General features: G+C 31.5%; 2 protein-coding genes across 2 annotated transcripts in view; both read right to left on the reverse strand.

The window, feature by feature from the left end:
* Positions 1–6,416, reverse strand: part of LOC127712470 (lactase/phlorizin hydrolase-like) — a 113,787-nt gene extending 107,371 nt beyond the window's left edge. Inside the window, exons 1-2 of the mRNA XM_052218913.1 lie at positions 6,251–6,416; positions 4,642–4,762 (exon numbers count right to left, since the gene is read on the reverse strand). Of these exons, the coding sequence (XP_052074873.1) occupies positions 4,642–4,762; positions 6,251–6,335 (206 nt within the window). The 5' untranslated portion in view covers positions 6,336–6,416. The remainder of the gene's footprint in view (positions 1–4,641; positions 4,763–6,250) is intronic.
* A 1,229-nt stretch (positions 6,417–7,645) lies between these two features.
* The window catches only part of LOC127712850 (lactase-like protein), a 30,778-nt gene continuing 14,402 nt past the window's right edge, over positions 7,646–24,021 (reverse strand). Inside the window, exons 2-5 of the mRNA XM_052219456.1 lie at positions 15,305–15,432; positions 10,478–10,732; positions 8,458–8,641; positions 7,646–7,659 (exon numbers count right to left, since the gene is read on the reverse strand). Coding sequence (XP_052075416.1) covers positions 7,646–7,659; positions 8,458–8,641; positions 10,478–10,732; positions 15,305–15,432 — 581 coding nt within the window. The remainder of the gene's footprint in view (positions 7,660–8,457; positions 8,642–10,477; positions 10,733–15,304; positions 15,433–24,021) is intronic.

The raw sequence follows: 24,021 nt of genomic DNA on the forward strand, positions 1-24,021 counted from the left end.
TAATCATCCCTAGTCTACCAAGTTGTGGTTTATACAATATGTCAAACTCTTAATCATCCCTAGTCTACCAAGTTGTGGTTTATACAACATGTCAAACTCTTAATCATCCCTAGTCTACCAAGTTGTGGTTTATACAATATGTCAAACTCTTAATCATCCCTAGTCTACCAAGTTGTGGTTTATACAATATGTCAAACTCTTAATCATCCCTAGTCTACCAAGTTGTTGTTTATACAACATGTCAAACTCTTAATCATCCCTAGTCTACCAAGTTGTGGTTTATACAACATGTCAAACTCTAAATCATACCTAGTCTACCAAGTTGTGGTTTATACAATATGTCAAACTCTTAATCATCCCTAGTCTACCAATTTGTTGTTTATACAACATGTCAAACTCTAAATCGTCCCTAATCTACCAAGTTGTGGTTTATACAATATGTCAAACTCTTAATCATCCCTAGTCTACCAATTTGTTGATTATACAACATGTCAAACTCTAAATCATCCCTAGTCTACCAAGTTGTGGTTTAGAGCTTGACATATATGTGGTTTATTTTTGGTATGATGGAATACACTTGACAGACTTGGGAACAGCTTAACTTCTGAAAATTTATAATAGTTATATTCCAATCCTAAAACAGAAGCAAAATACAAGCAAAAGCAACAAGTGTTTTAACTGTGGAGAAGGTGGACATAGTACTAGAAACTGTAACTTTGGGCATAAAATTGAGTGTTATAAATGTGGTTATTTGGGCCACAAATTAAAAAATTGCAAAAACAATTAGGGATGTGGCAAAGATAAGGAAGCCGAAATTACTGTAAATACATACACAAGGTTTGAGGTGTTAAGTAATATCTGTCAAGAATGTAACAAGGTGGCATGTGCTTGTGATTATGATAATCTTTTAATTGACATAAATGGAACATGTTCTAAATCCTTAATTAACAATAATGTAGACTCTGTATGTGTAATTAACAATATGGAAGTTCTCCCTGAGGCTAATGAGTGTGTCAATGCAAATAAGGGTGAAATAGTTGGTGAGAAAGGAAGTGGTCTGCAAATTGAATGCAAACGCATAAATGATCCTAAATTGCTTAATTCATTTGGTCTTAAAAAAAGGGGATTAAAAATTGCTAATCTCAATATTCAGCACATATTGCCAAAAATTGAGGAAATAAGACTCACCCTTAATGAAAAGAAAAGTTTACATATTTTGGGCCTATGTGAAACATTCTTAAATGCAGAATTGGGTGATAATTTAATTGAAGTAAAAGGTTATGACATAATAAGAAGAGATAGACATGAAACCCAAGACAAAACAGGGGGTGGGGTATTAGTTTATATAAACAACTTAATGGCATATGAAAGGAGAGAAGACTTAGAGATTGGTAATGTTGAATCAATTTGGCTTCAGATCAATTTTCCATACACAAAACCTATTCTTTTGTGTTCAGTTTACAGACCACCTGATATGAAAGTAGACTGGATAGATGCTTTTGAATTAGAAATAAGTAAAGCATCAAGCTTAGATTTAGAAATTATTATTATGGGTGATATAAATATTGACTATGCTCAAGGATGTAGTAACAACAAATGGTCCCATATGATACAGTGCTATGGTCTTACACAACTTATTGATAATTCAACAAGAGTAACAGATAAAAGTAAAAAGATCATTGACCATATATATACAAATAAGTCCGATAATATAATTGAAACATATGTACCTTATTTGGCATTAAGTGACCATTACCCAGTATGCCTTACAAGAAAAACAAATGTTAAAGAAATACCTGATTCTAGCCACAAGATCATAACTTATAGATGTTTTAAAAAGATTAATGAAGAGAATTTTATAAAAGAACTTCAATGTAAACCATTTAATACTGTGAAAAAAGAACATGACACAGACAAAGCTTTAAATTTCTGGTATTCTCTTTTCAATAATGTTTTAAATAAGCATGCTCCAACAAAAACAAAGCGAGTCAAAAATGTCCAAAGGCCAGAATGGTTAACCCCTGAAATATTAACTGCCAGGCAAAACAGGGATTATTACCATAAAAAGCATGATCTAGACAGATACAGGTTCTGGAGGAACAAAAGCACATCACTTATAGATGATGCAAAAAACAAATTTTATAAAACATCTATTGAACAGGCTAAAAATCCAAAAGAATTATGGAAATATGTCAAGGGGCTCAACCAAACTAAAAGTTCTCCTTTTCCATCACAACTTAAGATACACAATGGTGTTATCACAGAAACTCAGCATATAGTTCATGCTTTTAACAAACATTTTATAAATATTGCCCCGAAAGATAGCCTATCAACATCTAAATCATACAAATTTGATAGTAATAAGATTTATGAGGAGGTAGCAGCAAAAGTACCTCAAGATACTTGGTTTTACATCCCCTTAATTACAGTTGCTGAAGTTAAGGACTGCCTTAGCAATTTAAATGTTGCAAAAGCTACAGGCATTGATCAGATCAGTCCTCGCATACTTAAACTATCATCAGAAGTTATTTCACCGTCAATAGCTTATATTATAAATAGGAGTATCACTGCTGGTATATTTCCTTCTGAGCTTAAAAATGCCCGTGTCATGCCAAGTCATAAAAAGGGTCCTAAAGATACTGTTGACAACTATAGACCAATATCTATTTTGCCTACTCTTTCAAAGATTTTTGAAAAGCATGTCTGCAAACACCTATACCGATACCTATTAAAATATAAGCTCCTTCATGCAAGTCAGTCTGGATTTAGAAGCCACCACTCTTGTCACACTGCTTTACTAAAACTTATTGATCAGTGGTTGAAAGCCATTGATGATGGAGAAATTATAGGTATTATCTTCCTAGATTTTAAAAAAGCATTTGATCTGGTAGATCACATTATCCTTCTTCAAAAACTGCAGTGCTACAAAATTTCAAATTTATCATGTAACTGGTTTAAATCATATCTATCTCATAGATTCCAACAAGTTGAAAATGGGACAATCAAGTCAAGGGCACTAGAAATAAAATCTGGAGTACCTCAGGGCTCCATATTAGGCCCCCTTTTATTTTTATTGTTCATTAATGATTTGCCCCTTCATATAACCTCATCTGAAGCAGACCTTTATGCAGATGATACTACCATTCACTGCACAGGTCGTAGTCTAAATACCATCCAGGACAGCATTACAAATGATTTAGACAGAATTGAAGAATGGTGCAAGGGAAATAAGATGTATATAAATCCAACAAAAACTACATCTATGGTTATTGGTTCTAGACAGAAACTAGCAAAAACAGACCATGTTCTTAATTTGACTGTTGGTAACTCCCACATTAGAGATGTTAATGGCGAAAAGCTCCTAGGGGTTTTTATTGATGAAAATCTTGAGTGGACAGCCCAAATTGACACTTTGTGCACAAAAATCAGTACCAGGCTAAATCTTTTGTCTAGGATAAAGAAATCCCTCCCCCTGGAAACACGAAAGTTATACTTTAATGGTTATATTCTCCCTATTTTGGATTACTGTTGTACAATTTGGGGAAACACCAGTGACCAAAATACAAATAGATTAGATAATCTTCAAAAACGAGCAGCTAGAATTATTCTTGAACTTTCTTATGATACCCCATCTAATACAATGTTTAAAAAGTTATCATGGCTTCGATTTACTGATCGTGTAATTTACCACAAGGCCTTATATGTTCATAAATGTTTATATGGATCTGTCCCAGAATATTTGTCTAACAAAATCTCCTATGTTACAAATAAAAATGGAATGCAACTTAGATCAAATACTACCCAATTACTTAATATACCAAAGGCAAGAACAAACACATTTAGAAGATCTTTTTCATATTCTGGCCCAACTTTATGGAATAAACTACCAGAAGCACTAAGACACATGTCAAACATAAATACTTTTAAAACAAACTGCTTTAAGTTTTTACTTGAAAATCCAGGAATTATTTAAATGATTATGTATCAATTTTGATTATGTTTTCTAATGTTTATCTTTGTTATGAAGAAATTGTGTGATGCATTGTGAGTGGAGTGTGAGGGCCTCAAGGGAGAATAGTGTTTGTACTAATTGAGCATACCCTCTTGAAATAAAGATTATTATTATTATTATTATTATTATTATTATACAATATGTCAAGCTCTTGTGAAAATTCCAAGTTGTGAATAAATTTAAAATATATTATCAAAGATTTCTATCACTTCTACACTAATTGAAAACCAAATATAATGCAAATAAAGAATATTCTCAATAACCCATACTTTTGTATACTCTAAAAACTCACATTCATAATCTCAGAAGTGATTTTCCTTACAAAATTTTTGCAATTGCATTAATTAGATCTCACATTTTTACCAGTTATCAGTGATTTGCAATACTAAATGCGTGCATTAATTTCTGAACTTACAGTACTGTACATAAATGTGTGATATATGTTTAAACACATGCAATGCATGAAATGTACATAGAATCTTGCATCTTTTTGGCATTATGTGTTATATTTCACTTAACATTTAAATGTATTTAGCATCTTTATAGAATGCAGTTTATATTTCGCATTTATATATTTAAGGTTAAAAACTTTTTTAGTTATTTATTTTCTACAATAATCTTTAACATACGTGTATTTGTAAATCCTAAGTTCTTTATCATTATCAAATGATGAGAATTCAGTATTTTCTCTTGGAACAGGATCAGCAAACATGGTTCCCACATACAGCAAATCCAGAAAATCTATAGTACCTGGAAATGTGAAAAGTAAAAATAACATTCAATATCAAAAGATTTCTGAGATATATAATTGTGGCCTATCTTTACTTCAAAGGACCCTGTACATTACGGTAATGGTTCAATCTAATGTTAAGGTTTGTTAGAGTAAAGTTTAGACTAGGGGTATGTTTAAGGTTTATGTTAAGAATGGATAAGGGCTGGGGTTTCAAGTTCTGGTAAGTACTTGGGTTAATCTTTAAATTTATGCTTTGTAATGTAACAGAAAAGACCTATTTGATAAGGGTCCCAAAAGTAAAAGTAGACCGTAAACTAAATGAATAGCACTGGAATACTTTAACAAAAACACCTGTTCCCAGTTCAGTTATCTGCTTACAAAAATCATACAAGTTGCAAAAGTAAAAATGACAGCACAAAAAAGAAAATGTGTTCACAAATTTTTAGGAGTGTTCAGTTTAAAAAAATTTCAAACAATTTGCATTTGACACTGAAACTGCTCAGACAGAAATCAGATAAATATAAGATGATACAGACTGATTCAAGTTGTTAGATTTCAGAAATCTGAAATTCAACAGATTACAATTTCTTTAATCCTTCTGTAAAATAATATTTTATAAATTCAGAAATTTTAGGGTCTATATTTATTTTATGTGATTTTTGAACAATGGAGAAAAATTCAATGTTAATTATTACCATTTCAAGAAATGCTGCATACAATTAATGCTGACAAAATTTAAAATGCAATTTCTAATTTTTGCAAATCTATATCCCATTGCATTTTTTTGCAAGAAAAAAACATTGTGTTTCAGTTTTTACAGTAAACAGAATTAACCACAGCAAGAAAACTCGATAAAATATCAAAGGATTATACCCTAATAATTTAATTTTGGATGTAACACGTTTTCTGATTGGCTGAAAGTGTTTTGTCTATCATCTCATAGACATAATTTTGTCATGTGAGCGTGACGTCATCAACGTTTTTATCATGATTTACTCCTTTTTTGGATTAAATTATAAGGAATGACTGTAATATTTTTCTGTCTATTCGAAATAACCTAAAAAATGTGGTGCACACTTTTAGATGACACTTTGCAGGTTATTCAGTGTGTCCTTTTATAAATTTTGAAATTATAAAGAAACTAAGGTTTCAACTCCCTTAGGCAAAGTTGACCTTAGATGAATTTTTGCTCTTATTAAGGTACTTTTGGTCATATAGCTCTTCAACTGTTTCGGTTCTTATACATCCTTGGCTTTCAAATATTCGGCTTTGAGCATTCCTGATGAAGGTTAATCCAGAAAAGCACTTCGGATGCATTAAACTGTTGTGTTGTGTTGTTTTCATTTTTTTTTTAGATCCTTGTCTATTATAAAAGACAATAACTAAATAACATCTCAGCCACACTTTGGAGATCTGATTTTGAAGATGTTAAAGTTATATTCACTTTTAAGTCACTATCAGAACTGTACAATTCACATGAATCAACCAGTATATAAAATAATTACCTTTTACACTTGTAATGTTGAAATTTCTGGCATAGACTTCCATTTCATCAGGCCAACGTCCCTTAAACAAGGGATGTGCCAACATTCCTATATCAAAATGTAATCCTCTATTTCTTGTTGATTCCTTGTCATCGGAGACTTCATACCAATTACTCTGCAAAGTTATTCCAATGTCACCTTAAAACAAAAACAAGTACGATATATACCATGGTTCTTACGAGTTAACATATTCAATCAAACGAATCCGAAGGATGAGTTTGTTTAAATATGTTAATGAGTAAGACACGTGGTATATATAAATTGTAATATAAATAGAATGGTTGACAGCTTGAACTAATACAAAACACTTATAACGTTACCGATTTATCCAACAAGATGGTAGCTCGCGCAAGTCAGTATTGCATTTGACTTACAATGCTGGTCTGACACACATGCAGATTTGTAACAAACAGATACGGATGTAAGATTTTGAAAGAGGGGGGGAGTGGAACATGTAAAAAGTCTTTGCATTAACCATATATGTATCTCCATAAATGGGGTCTAGGTCCCCTTGCCCCCTCTAAATCCACATCTGACAAGGATATTAAACATTATTCTAATGATGGTAAGTTTTGTTTTATTGATAATTTTCAAGATATAAATGTTGTTCATTTCATTTTACCTTTTAGCTTTTTGTTGCATGAAATAAAAAGAAATCACATCTACGTTTATGTATTATTAAAAAAAAACATTAATTGATATGTTTTTTTTTCCTTATTTTTTAGGGTTTGTTAATGGTTCTCATTTAAAATCATATTTATAAAAATTCTTGTTTCCTAAATAGTTGAGAGGCAGATATATTTCAGAAAATGGAGGTGGAGCTTCAGCAATGGAATAACATCAAAATGAACATGTTGTACAATAGCTAAGCTCCGCCTACTTTCCTTTAAGATTCTAGTTCTTGTTTAGTTATCAAAGTATGGTAAAACATCAAATTGAAGATAATAGACCATGGTTTTCCATCAACACAATTTTTAAGCAAATTATTTCATTAAAACATCAAAAGAAAAAGTGCAATTTATATTACAAACAATTAATTTACCACTTGATTCATTGAAAAGGTTTTTTTTTTATCAAATGCATAAATGGAAAATGCAACCAAAAGCTTGTAAATTGCATAAACATGATCAAGTTTCATGTTACAGTTAGAATCTATCAAAGACCTTAATTAGGCATTGAATTTGTTGAAATAATAGCATTTTTGGGGGTCCTAAAATAGCTTTGAGTCACCTCAATTTAGTTATAATGTTGTACTGAAATAATTTTAAACCAGTTGACACATTTATATGAATCTTCATAACTTAATTTGGGGATGTCCTGAAATAGAAATGGACTGCTACACTTTGATTTCACAAACTATTTAGGAGATCCTAAATTCAAATTGTGAAGTTCTATTAATATTAGAGAACCTCCTTAAATCAAACATATTACATGTATTAGCTAATTATTCATGGAGGTCATGAAATAAAATTAAGTAAATTCACAAATTTCGTTGTTATTTCTGGAAGGGCTTTCATTTGGTATCAGCTTACTAGATGTATCAATTTCGACATAGTTCTTTTTTTTAGCTTATGCATTATTATTAAGCAGCTACTGTTTCCTTGGTGCTTGTAGGGTAGTCCATGCCAGATGTTCAAGCATGTTACTAACTGATGAAGTGTTGTGATATCTGCTGAAGTTGTGTATCCACTCATTTATTTTACCTGTTATCCCATAATGATTCAGTTTGTGGATGAGAAGGCTATGACTATAACCTTATCAAATGCCTTGTAGAAGTCCATTATGAGACAATCTGTATGTTTTTGTTGATCTTAATTGTTAGTTAATTTATCAATGAATTCAATTAGTTGTGACTCACATGATAATCCCCTTTGAAACCTATGTTGAAGTGGATACATAGTTTTGTATTTATCAGCATGAGACATAAGGAAAAGAATTTTAATTTCACTGCACTTGCCTAGATCAGTTACTCTACTAATCATACAGACCTTATCTTACAATGAACTAAAAAAAAAAACATTATCAGTTCATCAATTTGAAGGAATGATTTCATACCGTAACTTTAAAAAAATATTATTGCATGAAGTAGCAATCATAAAGGTCAATAAGACAATGCTTCTTCCATAACAACACTAATTGAAAATGTTAAAAACACCATGATTGCTCACCTTGCTGTTTAGTTTTGTAGTTGTTCTTGTATCTGTTGTATGCAGTAGAATGAGCCAGTAAGACATTACTAGCAGCCTTGTAAACAGTCTCTGCAGGGCCATCAATACCAGGAGCCATGTCTTTTGTTCCATATCCTCCATAAACAAATGTGTAAGGGTCATGAAATGTGATCCATTGTTTCACCTACAATATCAATTTATTAATCAAATGATTTGTAATGTAATAACAAACTTGAATTTGATTTAAGTTATTTTAACAGATACCTTTTCACCAGTCAGGGGACTTACTTAAATGAGTGATTTTCTAAATCACTGATTCAAGTAACATTATGTTCATAAAGGTTGGAAGTAAGAGCTGTCTTTCTTAATAATCACCTATTTAAGTAGAACAGATTAATCACTAGACTAAGTGATTTAATTTTATTGTAGCCTTAAATATAGAATACTTATGATCCAGGGACTAATTATGTTGCTAAAATTATCAGAACCAACATCTGTGTTGATAAGATGACCAGGTCATGTCAGGTGATGACCTTGTACTAAATCTAGGATAATGACATAAAAATCACTTGTTTAAGTATCATACCTCAATTTCCTTCCAAAAAATCACTTCTTTAAGTATCATTATTTTAATAACCCCCACTAATTTCAACACCCCCGAACAGTGAAATTTTGATCGCGAACAGTAGAATTTTATTACATAATCTATAAGATGAAACCTTGAATTTTACAGGAAAAATACTCCCACTACTGGGAAAAATCTGTTAAAAAGTATTAGTTGATTGTGTAAAGCCATTTTTATAGCATTTTTTCAACTAAAATAGAATTTGCAGCTAAATGATTGCATCAAAGGCATAAACCTTGCTGCTTAAAAGAAGCAAAAAGTTCATTTTTTCAATTTTACTAATGAAAAGATATTATCTAAACCTATGTGTTTAAAATTTTGGTAAAACTACAAAATCACAATTTGTGACAAAACTTCGAATTTGCTACTTAAATAAGTGATTTTAAAAATCACTTATTTCAATAAGTCCCCTGACTGTTCACATTTAGCCTGTATTAAGAAACCTTGAGACTATTAACTTTTCACAATTTTGAAACTTTGATGTTTTCGTATTAGAGAAGATTTAGGTTTTGATTCACTTTATTTTTGAACACATGAAAGTCTGACCAATAAATCACATATGAATGAAAATAAGTTGGTTTACATTATTGTGAACTGTAGAGCCACTTATGACCAAAAATGGTGGTTATTGTACATGTTTCTGATTTTTCATCCCCCCCCCCCACTACCCCTTTTCATGCAAACTAATTTTTCTGGTACCCCTTTTTGAAAATTCTAGAACAGCTACTGATCTATTTAATTACATAGTGTTAATACATATATCTCTTTTCAACTATAAAGTAACATGATGTTATGAACAATTATAGATTTACAGGGTGTTGATTCTCTTTTGAATTTTTAACTGTACATTCCCTATGTAAGTAAGAGCTTCTCACAAGGTATATAATGTCACCACATATAAATGGTAGAATTGTGACCTATTATCAGGCTACTCTCTAGTTGAGTAAACTAAATGTACATTAAAACCCTAGTACAACTTTATATGCCATAATGTATAAAAGAATTTACATTTGTTTTCATCTCGTAATAAAACTTTCTTGAATCTTATTACTACTACTAACCTTGACTTCCCATAAGGTTTCGCAAGGTTGGTTTTATGAATACAATTAAAGAGATATCAGTTAAGGCTTCAAACAGACACAGTCTTTTGTCTACTTTTCATCATATAATGTAATATTACAAATTAGTTTTTTTCCACCATAATCATTCTCTCCTACTGGCAAACATACCTTATGACAATATATGAACTTATACCACATAAAACTTTAATGTAAGATTGTATTTTTTCAGCAAAGTACAAGCTGTTGAGTAAACAGGAATTCATCACACAATACACCTTCAGGCTTACAAATTAACACAGGTATTCTTGTTTAATTGCACTAAAGACAATACTACCTTGAGGCCATATTCCTTGAAGCATTTATCTGCATAAGCTGCAAATTTATCAACAATGGTAGGATTGAGCCATCCTCCTAAATCTTGAAGTGCCTGAGGTAGATCCCAGTGATATAACTCCACCATGAGGGAAATCCCTGCTTCTTGGTAAGCAGTAATGACATTATGATAGTGCTGTATGCCTTCAGTGTTAAATGGTCCATCACCTGATGGCTGTATTCTGGTCCAGGACAACTGAAGTTTAAAATGCTTTGCCTACAAGAAAATACAAAACCTTTTTAAGTTTTAGGAAAATGTTTGAATGTTTCAGAGGCATACCACTTTTTTTTTTTTTTTCATTATTAGCAGTTGGTCAGAATTATTGCAAACAATTTCTTATTGGGTTTACCACCATTTTTCTTTTTCTCAGCAAGAAAAATCAACAAGATCTATTAAGAACAAGAATGTGTCCAAAGGATACCATGCCCTGCTAACTTTATCACATTTACATGTTTAATGAACCATGAAATTTTGGACACACAGACTGGAGAACATATATAATGGTCTTCTTCTTTCTTAGGGGAATATTTTTCAACGGTTTTTGGTCTGTTATGGCCATGTGGTCCCAAATTGAGGTTTTTAATAATACGATAATGACATAAAACCTGTTTAGTAGATAGCTCAGCAAAAAACCTCCATAAGTTTTTAAAGATATTTCACCTGGCCTACTCTTGCACAAAAGGTGGTTCAATTAAAATGATTAAAATTATACCCTGGTGATTAGGGACGACAAAACACTGATTTGGGCCCCTATACATGTCATTTCACTGAATAAATAGTTGATACAAAAGTGAATTTAAGCTTATTTGCTTATGCTACGAGGTACTGTGCTTTTGTTTGAATTATTATGTTTGCTTGGAAATTTTTTATTTTGTTTGCTCTCTGTCATATTTAAGCATGTTTTTTTTCGAATTTATTTCTATTATTCTGTTGGAATTTAATGTATTTTGCAATAACTTAAAAACTCTCCATGAAGAATATAAAAGTCTGTTAATAAGTAAATATGTACTTTATTCAACTCTCTCTTGTAAAAGTTATTTTAGGATCTATTGATATGTTTTATGTAAAGATGTCATGTGGTCATATTGACATGAACTTTTAATAGGGAAGTAATCTGGTTCATTATATTATATGTACTTTATTTCAATCACATAGTCACCTTTATTATTGTGAAATGTGCATTGAGTTATAAATGAAGAATTGTTTTAAGTTTTTGGTTTTGGTAATTTATCACAACTTTTTTTGTACTATTTCTGTTTTGTAAAGTTTATCAGCACCAATTATCCACGTTAAGATTTTGTAAATTACAGGTTCACATTCCCTTTACAACTCTTCTTGCCGGCAAGGCTTATATTTGGTTGCCTGGGATGATTAACACAATTTACAGTCACTACATGTAATGTATTTATTACAGTTTTAGTATAAAATCGGCAAGTCAGTTTTCTCTATTGAGTTGTTTCACATTTTGCAGACCTGCCAACTTTTGAAAATCCCCATGGGGGGTTTTAGTGCGCGACCAGATTTTAAAGAGATACAATTTTTGCGGCGTTTCTGTGTGAACTGTTTTTTTACTCTTGTCTCTTCTTTTTTCTTTTGTTATACTGATTATAAGCTTAGCCTTGTTTTCTTTTATTTCTTGTACTTATTAATTGGAAGTAATGAGAAGATGGATAAAATTTTAGTTATCTTTCTTGGTATTCAGAGGTGCTCCTACCGGCGGAGGCTTATACACAGTAAAAGTGAATACAATATGGCGTCAATTTTAAATCACAACTGGATGTTTAACTTCTGATTTCAAAAATTCGGTAACCAACAATTTTTTCTGGTAGATTTTGTGAAAATCAGGATTTTGACTTGTTTTACGTTCCCGATATCAGGATTCGGGTTGAGGGATGAAAATCCGGATGATACCCTAAAATCAGGATAGTTGGCAGGTCTGATTTTGTCTCTTCTGTTGTTCAATAGCTTATTATATTGTATATGATTTGCTCATTGTTGAAGGATGTTTGATTAACTGCAATTGTTCAAATCTTAGTCCTATGGTCTTTGATGGTTAGTTGTCTCATCAGCAATCATACTCCATCTCCTTATTTCTATAGTAATTGTCACCATAATAAATTTGCTCAAATAGAAATCATGAAATACAATACATGTGGAGCGTTTTATGCTCTTTGATGTAAAAGAGTCTCAGAGAGTATGTTCAAAAGCCACTTTTACAACTGTTCTTGGATTATTGAGTTTAGCTGTGTAAATTGCATAAATAAACAGTCATATCCTATTAGAGGTTGGTTAGTTTAAAACAAATCAAAACTTATCAGATACATTGACTTATCAATTTAACAGGGATAATAAGGATATACTCAAATGATATGACCACCATTGTGAACTCTTTGTAGAGAATAACAAAGATCAAACTTGGAAACTTCCTGGGCAATTAACTTGCATTTGGTTAATTTTAAATGCCTAACTTAGATTTAACACCATATTGGCAAATTATTTTGCTTTACTTTCCTTTGTCATACTATCTTTAGTTAATTATTGTTGAATATATGCATGCAGGAGCTGCACTTTCGAGGTACGTGACATTGATTGATGCCCAATTGGCAAGTCCACTTATCTCCCATTTGGAACATAACTGAATCGAGTGCACCTTATTCTTAAACATCCCAGAATAAAGAATAAATTTAAGACAAATACACTACAGATTTCCAAATGGCTAGTTTCTGAATAAAAAGTAATGCAAGATTTAGAAATGAAGCAAAATCAACTCTGTAACAGAAAAAGGAAAATCAATAAAAGTTAACTGACAACTAACAAAAAGGGGGAGACAAGAGTGACATGCTGTCACAAAAGAGTAGGTGGGGTAAGTGACTTCACATATTACTCCCCTCTTTATCATGCAAACTTATTATTTCGAAAAGAAAAATACTGCAAGTTAATTTATAATAAACATGTGAGAAAATGAAATAGAACGATGGTTGTAGAACTTTGCTAATAAAATGCATGTTTTATATTCACAGGACCTGACCTGAATAGTACATTTGACATGTATTTGATAATTGTACACCTATCACCTCTAGACAGTCATGCTTTGAATGTCATTTTATTTCTATGATGCATAGGGTGATTTTTAACTGTCTACGTGTCATGTCCCATATCAGTTCTTTTTCACAAGCCTATGTTAGATAATGATAGAACAACTCTTTTAGCAAAACACCACCATCAACAATCTTGGAAAAAAAAATTCGTTACATGTTTAATATTCACATTTATTACAGATTTTTGACATGCAACATACATATGTAGACTTAAAACTCGGGATAAAATGTTGTTTTTGATATATCTCCAGCTACATAAATGTCAACATATCTGATGGAGTGGATAAGTTTTAAAAAGACCGACCTCTAATGGCAACAAGATTGGAAATGTTGAGTCAAAGATCAATAGTTGATTGGGAGTAAACTAATTGCAATGTATGAGGGGAGTTGTTCTATTGTAATACCTTGTTCAACCCATCATTTCCATTAGCAATCTGATCAGAAATATGGTACATGTCCTCATTAATTGTCCCAAACCTATTTTTTAGAAAATTTTCTAGCTACTTTAAGGACATTGATTTTTTTTTAAAATCTCCATTTAAGATTACCATATGTGACAAGGTGATAAAATTCATCCGGAGCAAATAATATCAATTGAATCATAAATAAATTTAGAGAATAAAGATGACTTATTATAAAGAGATGTGTAATTATGAATGTATGAGAAGAATATGTATACTGGGTATAATAATTACTAACCTCTAAATGTTGAATGCAAGTGATATCTTATGAGTAGGATACATATACCTAGAATAACTATTACTAACCCCTAAATGTTGAATACAAGTGATAGCTTTTGAGTATGATACATACCTGGTATAAATATTACTTAATACCCCTTAATGTTGGATATAAGTGATATCTTATGAGTATGATAGATACCTGGTATAATTATTACTTAATACCCCTTAATGTTGAATATAAGTGATATCTTATGAGTATCTTACATACCAGATATAACTCTTACTCAACCCCTAAATATTAAATACAAGTGATATGATATGAGTATGTTAGATACCAGGTATAACTATAGGCTTGCATCCTGACCCAATCTAATACTTTGTCGATAGGGCCAGGCATAATACAATCCACTTGACCAACTATCAGCGCTGAACAGGACTGAATAACTGAGCATGTGCATGTTCTATAAACAAGGAATATGTCGATCGGATCGTTAATTAACAGTTGATTCACGATGTTAATCAATAACATTTGAATTATATATGCTAAATTTTTGGAAATGAAAAATAATTTTCAATGAATTCGTGACAATATAAATATTTCCCGCCAAGTGTGAAGAAATGACGCTATCCCACGATGAATCATTCTATCATCCAATTGACGAAACTATGTCGTTGTATTCCGCCTGACTCTACTGTCGAGCAGTGAGCCAGGATCCCAGGCTAGTATAACTATTACTAACCCCTAAATGTTAAATACAAGTTATATGTTATGAGTATGAAACCTAACAGGTTTAACTATTACTAACCCCTAAATGTTAAATACAAGTGATATGAGTATGACCTAACAGGTTTAACTATTATTAACCCCTAAATGTTAAATACAAGTGATATGTTATGAGTATGATACAAAACAGGTTTAACTATTACTTATCCTTAAATGTTGAAAACAGGTGATATCTTATGATATCTTATGAGTATGATACATACCTGGTATAACTATTACTAACCCCTAAATGTTGAATACAAGTGATATCTTCTGAGTATTTATTGAAGCTGTCTGCTGCCACATCACCTGTGACTCCACCTAGTACATGACCACTATGTGTAAATCTGTCCCAGATACTTTCACCCTTGCCTGAAAACAAATATGCAGTCTCTAAAGAGGCTTGTCGTTAGAACTCACCAAAAGCGATAATATAAATGTGCAAGTGACTAGTGAAGTGTAAACTAAAATGGTACATGCAAAGAAATTAGCTGGAAACATTTTTAGATGCTCTACACACACTCAGTTCTCATGAAATATACACAACCAAAGACAGTAAAATGAGGCACTTCTTGGATATAAAAATATATGGCTTGATAGCAAAATAAAATATGTGTGTTTCCAGTTACTTTTAATTATCTAAGGACAAATTAAAAACTTAGAACTTTTAATGAAAGGCAACATATTTAAATTTAAAGCAATAGCTCACATCAGCCTATAAGATACTGTGAAAGTACTTTTATTCATGGGTATCCATTTTCGTGGTTTGAGCAAAAGTTACATGGTCATTGGTTCTTAAGTTCATGGATTTAAGTTTTTTGAAAGAAACTTTTTGTCAGTGACTTTTTGTCTTTGACTTTCTCTCCTACATTCTTTCATTACTGACAACATTATCAAACTTTTAATAAAATAATTGCTTTCGGAAATAAGCTGATTCATATATGCTTACAAATGTTCTCAGTTGAAGGAAATTGCAAAGTAAACATTTTAATTGTTGCACACATGTAATCAGAAGTGATGACACTTATTAACCTGAGATTGATTGATCAACAGATTAATGATTACCAATGGTGTTAATTGGGCCATAAACATGTCACTTAAAGAAACGGTTACATAAACAAATGCAACAAATGTACTTTGAATTGTAGAATTAATTCTTATGAAATGAAAAAAGCAAGCCCAATATGAAATATTTTTTTTTCATATCCCAGTTCTTGAAATCTTTTTTTTTTCCTGGTGGTCCTTGAAGAAAATCTGCTGATCCTCACTATTATTTCTATTGCAAAATACCATTAAAATTGTGTCTATCCTTTGCTAAATTTTGGTGGTCAAAACCTTCAGACCACCACTTTTACGAGAAATCTGTTGTATGATTTGGACAACAGTTCTTATATTTCGTTGGATATTTAAATTCGTAGTCTAGATAAAGCCATCCATGAAAACCAAGAAAATTGATACCCCACGAATAAAAGTACTTTCAGACATGTCAGAGTATAACAAGATTGCTACGCTGTAGCAAAATTTCATTCAACGCTGTGTAACTGTGGACAACAAATATGACAAAGTGCCATAACTAGCAGAAGAATTGTCAAATCAAATGGCAGTAAGGTAAGATCAACTACACAGGATCTTTGATGACAAAAAAATCCTACCAAGTATAAAAGGTTTCTGTCAAAGGTTTCATAAGAACTGATCATGCCAGACCCTCATGTGAAGTCAAGGTCGTTTAAAAATCCTAGTGGTAGTTTCAGAAGAATTCAATTCACAAGATGTCATTGTGTTACAATCATGACAATGGAGTTCAATTCATAAAGTGTTATTATGTTACAATGGAGTTAAATTTACAAGGTGTTATTGTGTTACAATGGAGTTCAATTTACAAGGTGGTATTATGTTACAATGGAGTTCAATTTACAAGGTGGTATTGTGTTACAATGAAGTTTAATTCATAATGTGTTATTGTGTTACAATGGAGTTCAATTCATAAGGTGGTTTTTGTATCGATCTGATGAATTAAGCCTTTTTCAAGTGATTTTTATAGTTTGTTCTTATGTTATGCTGTTACACCAATGTCCCAGGTTAGGGAGGGTTGAGCAATCACAAACATGTTTAACCCCGCCACATGATTTATCTTCCTGTCCCAAGTCAGGAGCCTGTAGTTCAGTGGTTGTCGTTGGTTCATGTCTGTCATATTTGTTTTTCGTAAATTATTTTGTTATTAATTTTGCCTTGAGTTTTCTCAATCAAATTTTTCATATTTTTCATGTCAGGGCCTTTTATAGCCGACTATACGGTATGGGTTTTTCTCATTGTTGAAGGCCGTATGGTTGCCTATAATTGCTTACATCCACTTTATTTGGTGGATAGTTGTTGTTTGACAATCATTCCTCATCTCCTTACTTTTCTATTACAATGGAGTTAAATTCATCGGGTGTTATTGTGTTACAATGGAGTTCAATTCACAAGGTGTTATTTTGTTACAATGGAGTTCAATTCCCAAGATGTTATTGTGTTACAATGGAGTTCAATTCATAAGGTGTTATTGTGCTACAATTGAGTTCAATTCATAAGGTGTTATTATGTTACAATGGAGTTCAATTCATAAGGTGTTATTGTGTTACAATGGAGTTCAATTCCCAAGATGTTATTGTGTTACAATGGAGTTCAATTCACAAGGTGTTATTGTGTTACAATGGAGTTCAATTCACAAGATGTTATTGCGTTACAATGGAGTTCAATTCATAAGGTGTTATTGTGTTACAATGGAGTTCAATTCACAAGGTGTTATTGTGATACAATGGAGTTCAATTCCCAAGGTGCTATTGTGTTACAATGGAATTCAATTTACAAGTTATTGTGTTTCAATTAGGGATGTCAACAAGTACTCGATGACTCGAGTATCGCTCGGTAGTACCGAGTATCTATTGCCAAAATGATACTCGTCTAATGGGGATCCTGCTAGAATGTTGTTGCTTTCTTAAGCTTAAACAACAAATATTTTTATTGAGAGCACCTCCCGGGAAATTATATATTAAACAAATATAATAAAAATTAAAACAAGATTCGAATGTTTGCGTTTAACTGTCATTTAAAATAGCTCTAAACGGAGGTAGGAAATGAACAAGAGCACTTTTCCAAGGCTTACACTTTTTGCTAATATTTGTCATTCCCCCACCTTTCTACCGTCAGAGCATATATTTACATCAGCAGAAATGTTAGTTGCCTAACAAAGTTGAGAAATCGCCTTGTCCCAGAAAAAATTGACAAGATAATGCTTTTCAATAAGAACAAATTCGTTGCATCCTGTGTCGGCCCTCAGAAATTGATTGAAGGCATCAGTAAGTTCTAATCATCACCCTTTTAGCAGAGACATATATACACATGTATGTCTCTGCTTTTAGTAATCATCAAATGTGTTTTTTTTTTATGGTTCCCAAATACTGTTGTTTGAGTAATCATTTTTCTATAGATATTAATTAATTACTTGATGAGATTATTTTCAGCTTACATAATTAGTACATTGGGCTATTAATTAGGATATAAAATTCCTAGGACCTTTATTTAGTCCTAGGTAATAAAGCTGAGTTTTTTTACGTTCATAAGGCAACGACCAACAAAACATAAAATGGGTATAATTTTGTGCTGCCACTTTGTAAAAGTTTTACCGAGCGAGTACTCGAGTACCGATGGGTAAATCCAACGAGTACTCGATTAGTAAATCTTCACCGACTTGACATCCCTAGTTTCAATGTATTAGAAAAATAAAATTAAAATCCCAGTTCTCCAAAAAAAATTGTTTAAACGAAATGAGGGTATAACATGTATAATATGATGACAAGATATCCTCATAAAGAATATATAAGCTTCTGTAATATGGTCTCAGGCCCTGTGGGGAGTACCAGTAATGCATTTAAAAGTTGTCTTAGTGTTAAAATATTCGAACCTAGGTACTTTATTCATTGGATTTCTACCACATGATTTGGGCCCTTTTGATTTAATAACCTCCCTTAGTTGCAGATTGAAAGATATAAATTTTAGCTAATTTGTGGATCATAAATCAAGACTTCTTCCAACTTAGAAGATCTTAGAACTCTCCCTAATGTGTCCTTGAAACTTCCTTTGGTGAAAATTAACAAATATGTTGTGTTATTCTATAAAAAATTCGTAAGGGTTCCGCGGAACCCAGTGTCTCGCCTACTTTTGCTGTTTAATAGTCGCAGGCTCAACAAAAATGGGGAAAAAAATTATTAAAAATTTTTCCTCTAGATACTATCTTTTGATTGTAAGAAATTCTGTTGAAGTTTGGTAAAAATCCAAGAAGGTTTATAAATCTAATAAATGTTTTAAAAACTTTAACTGCAGACTGTAAGTAATGTTAACTGGAATAAAACTAAGTCCACCTATAAGTAATATACGGAAAAACAGGAAATAAATTTTTACAAAATTTCGTTCTAGATACTAGCTTTTGATCATAAAGAAGCTTCTGTCCAAGTGTGGTACAAATCCAGGATAGTTTAAGAAAGTTATTAAAATTTGAAAAACTTTAACAACAGAGTGAATGTTATGTTAACTGGCAGTAAAACTAAGTCCACATATGCGTAAAATACGGATAAACAGGATTTTTTTAACAAAATTTTCTTCTGGATACTTTCTTATGATTATAAACAATCTTCTGTCCAAGTTTGGTATAAATCTAGGATAGTTTAAGAAAGTTATTAAAATTTCAAAAACTATAACCACAGGATGAATGTAATGTTAACTGGCAGAAAAACTAAGTCCATTTATGATTAAAATACGGAAATACAGGATTTTTTTTTTTACAAAATTTTCTTCTGGATACTATCTTATGATCATAAACAAGCTTCTGTCCAAGTTTGGTAGAAATGAAGGATAGTTTAAGAAAGTTATTAAAATTTCAAAAACTTTAACCACAGGGTGAATATTTGTGGACGCAGCCGCCGATGTCGACATAATGTAGGATCGCTATGTCTCGCTTTTGCGACAAAAGTGGCAGGCTCAATAAAAATCATTATAGGTTGCACTTTGTAAATACAGCTGTTTCACAAACCACACCTCTTTTGGGAGATATATAATATTCATGGATATTTTGTTTTGTTCACGTACTGGTTGAAAACGTCTCTACGTAAAGTCTGTAACTGTTTTAAAATTTATTTGTTATAAGAACCCTACAAAACAGACCAAAATTCATCTTTCATTTTGTATTTGAAGGTTCCAAAATCAATCAAAGTCTTATACATGTACATGTATACGTGCACTTACAAAAGGTTGATTTCTATCCGACGCAGCTCATATATAAACTTTATGTAAAATTTCATATGGGGACATACACGTTTATTTCTATTCTGAATTTATGTTCGGATGCTTTTAACCATTGCATATTAAATTCATATAATATAAAGCTTTTAGCTAAAGCAAGCGAACTAATCATAAACGTCAACAAATTTTAGTGCCCTTTTATAGCTGACTATGCGGTATGGATTTTGCTCAATGTTGAAGGCTGTATGGTGACCTGTAATTGTTGACTTCTACGTCATTTGGTTTCTGGTGGAGAATTTTTTCATTGCCAATCATACCACATCTTCTTATTTTCATAAAGTCATAGACACATAATACCCCTCTCCCATCATATATTATTTTCAATGCTTTTTTCAACATAAATTTGTCACAAACTGTTAAATATTGTAAGTTCCATAAAAATACAAGCTTCTTAAATGAATTTAAAGAAATAAAATGCATTTATCTATACCATGTAAACTAGGGACAGTCAGTTGGTACAAACCGATTGGCGTGAATATATGCGATGTTCAGTTACTCCTTAGATAAGTAAACCGAAAAGACCAGACACAGTATATATTATCATAAAGGCCAAAGATGTCGTAAAATAGGTTATTAACTTCTAGTTGCAGTTCAAGGATTTTGAAAAGGGTGGTTTACCATGACAACGTTAGGAGTGACATTTGAAAAAAAATTATGCATTTACCATACATTTGCCTAAATGCCATATATATAGCTGCAGCCAAGGATTTGTATACAAATCCTTGCTGCAGCCCAGCACCCCCAAAACTCAAAGAAAACAAATAGATATAAAAATCCGCTCTGACTTCAAAAGTTGAACCCGGTAAAAAAAATATATAAATTGAAAGTAAATTATTCATTTACAAATTTACAACTGTTTTTGGATGGTTCCTTCAATTTACTCGAGATTCAAGTGAACAAGTATTTGTGAAGAAGAGATTAACACTTTACCTTGGCTTCGTTTTTTGCTTGCAATGAACTATAAATTCTATATAAGTTCTGAAGAAGTTTTATGTTATCGTTAGAAGTGAAAAATATTTGAATCTTCATATAAAATTGATAAAAAAAATCTAAATTCTCTGCTCTATAGATTTTCATAAACATTGATAAATGGAGTCTAAAATATATCCATAATAAATGCACTGTATCAGAGACATATATTACATCTCTGACTGTATCTAATGCATATATATGAGAACAACTACTTATAAACTGTTACATTTCCCGTGCTATGTGGTGTAGAGACTGCATTCATCATAAATCTAAGTTAAAAGACAAATTACAGCCGATTCCAACGAGTGTGTAGCTAATGGTAGAATCTTTGGTTAGCTTCCTTGCTAGCTCAACCATGAAATCATTATTAGGTAAGGTACATCCAGCCTTTGGGTGGAGTCAATAGTTAAGCAGAGAACCAATCAGAATTAAGTGACAGAATATAAACATTAGTTTTACAAGTCAGTTTAAAAATAAGTTTTCAATCTAAATTTAAAATTTAATGATAATTATTAAGATCATTCACAAGCATGTTGTAGGTGTGTTTGATTTGCCAATTTTATTTTGATAAATGGTTAAAAGTTAAATGAAAGCTGAAATTCCTAAAATGTTTTCATCTTCATCAAACATTACAAATAATAATATATTTTACCTGTCTGTTAAATTTGTTACATCAAGTTAATAAAATGTAGTTGGATATGATTGACAAGTGCTGACCGTATTCACTTTTACACATACACATATGTTTACAATACACCCGGACAGGTAAAAAAGATTGAAGGTGTTCAAAAGTACATATGACCTGATCATTTAATCTAGGTCAGATTAAATCGAACTGAAGTAGAGACATAAAAATTGGTCTTCATGGCTGCATTAATTATCTAAACTAATAAGTAGTTAACAAACCAAGTGGATGTCCATAAATTCTGCAATATTTTCAATTCTAAACTGCAGTTGTTTGCTGGGTTTTTTTTCGTTGCAATTTTAACTAAATATAAGTACTACAACCGTGCATGATATTAAGTAGTATGATAATTTTTATTTTCTGTGTGAATATAAAAGATTTTAGTTCTAAAAAATATGCATATATAAAGAAAATACATAACAATGTTTCATGCGTGGGGAATACACCAAAAGACATTAATTTACTAGACTGCCTATTCCCGGCGTAAATATTTAAAAAAAAAAAACGTGACTCCGCTTCTGGTTATTTGTAATAAAAAGATTTTTTAATTCAATCAAAGAGTAAGAAATGAAATTTTATTTCCAAAGTAGTCTCAGTAAACCTTTGTATGAAACATATATATATTATAAATAATAAACAGGCCATTGATATAAATGTTTTCATTGGATGATAATATAGCGCTGTGCTCCTCCCAATTTTAAGGTAATAATCATTTCATGGTTGGGCTGGCAAGGAAGCTAACCAAAGATTCTACCTTTAGCTACACACTCGTTGGAATCTGCTGTAAAAAACATTTCTAAAAGCTTTCTTTGACAAATTTTATACTAACTTCATTACAACAAGTTTAATTTGCATTTTCTAAAAGAGAGCTAAGAACTGTTTTGTATTGTAGTAAATTTAATTCATTTGAAATTTGTATTCAGATACGATGTTGGAGATTGCTAAGCGCCAATAAAATACAATAATTTTGTATTTCATAAATTAGTGCCTTCGATAATAAAAATAGTCTCATCATGCCGATATTCATAATTCAAAAAGACTCTTTTCATTGTTATTACAACAAATAGGTCAAAATAACATGACAGAGTGTTTTGTTTCAGTATGTTCTAGATACATATACAAAAACCCAATTTTAGACAAGGTACCCCCATAAGCCTGGAAATATCGTGGGTAGTCACACCTGGAAATATCGTGGGTAGTCACATATATACATGTATATATCTTTATATCTATTCTGCGTATCTGGTTTTTGACGAATTGGGTTATTTTGTATAGACATCATTATATATTTTTTCAGCTACTGATTTGCAAACTAAAAAGGCAGAAAGTTTTTAAAGTTGACTAACTCTACACAAAAATTTACGACAAAAGGGATGATTTTTCTTTCCCTATTGTTAATTTTTCCTTTTTGGACTGTGATGTTCCTTTGGCACCGTCTAAGACCGTCACTCTTACGGTGTTGATATATCCCAACTCGTTCGCTATGCTCGTGTCTGTAGTGACGTTTTGGATTTCAATGAGAATAATATATGTTTAACTAGTAAATTATTAAGCCAGAGATTTAGTTACCACAAATTACTTAAAACCCCTAATTAATTTCTTCCATAGCTACAAAGATTTGGTTTGCAAGTTTGACTGTACCTGTCATGCCTGTAGAAAACTTATTTCAAATGGAATAGCATATCCTAAATTTTATCATGTTTATGTCAATTATGGTGAGGTTATAAACCAAGCCCAGGAATTTAGATACAATCCGGGTAAATTTATCAATCCTTTGAATAAACATATTCTAAAAGGTTACCTATTCAACACTGTAATTAAATCTTTGAATATTGTTTTTATTGGTATTAATATTGATTTTGTTATCAGTAAATTAAAACCATACTAAATATTACACATATGTACTTTCAAGGTACTACAATCATGACAATCTGTCGATACCGTTTACACCTATAGTTTGGCATTGC

Source organism: Mytilus californianus, unplaced genomic scaffold (genome assembly GCF_021869535.1).
Source record: "Mytilus californianus isolate M0D057914Y unplaced genomic scaffold, xbMytCali1.0.p SCAF_8, whole genome shotgun sequence".
Classification (NCBI taxonomy): Eukaryota; Metazoa; Mollusca; class Bivalvia; order Mytilida; family Mytilidae; genus Mytilus; species Mytilus californianus.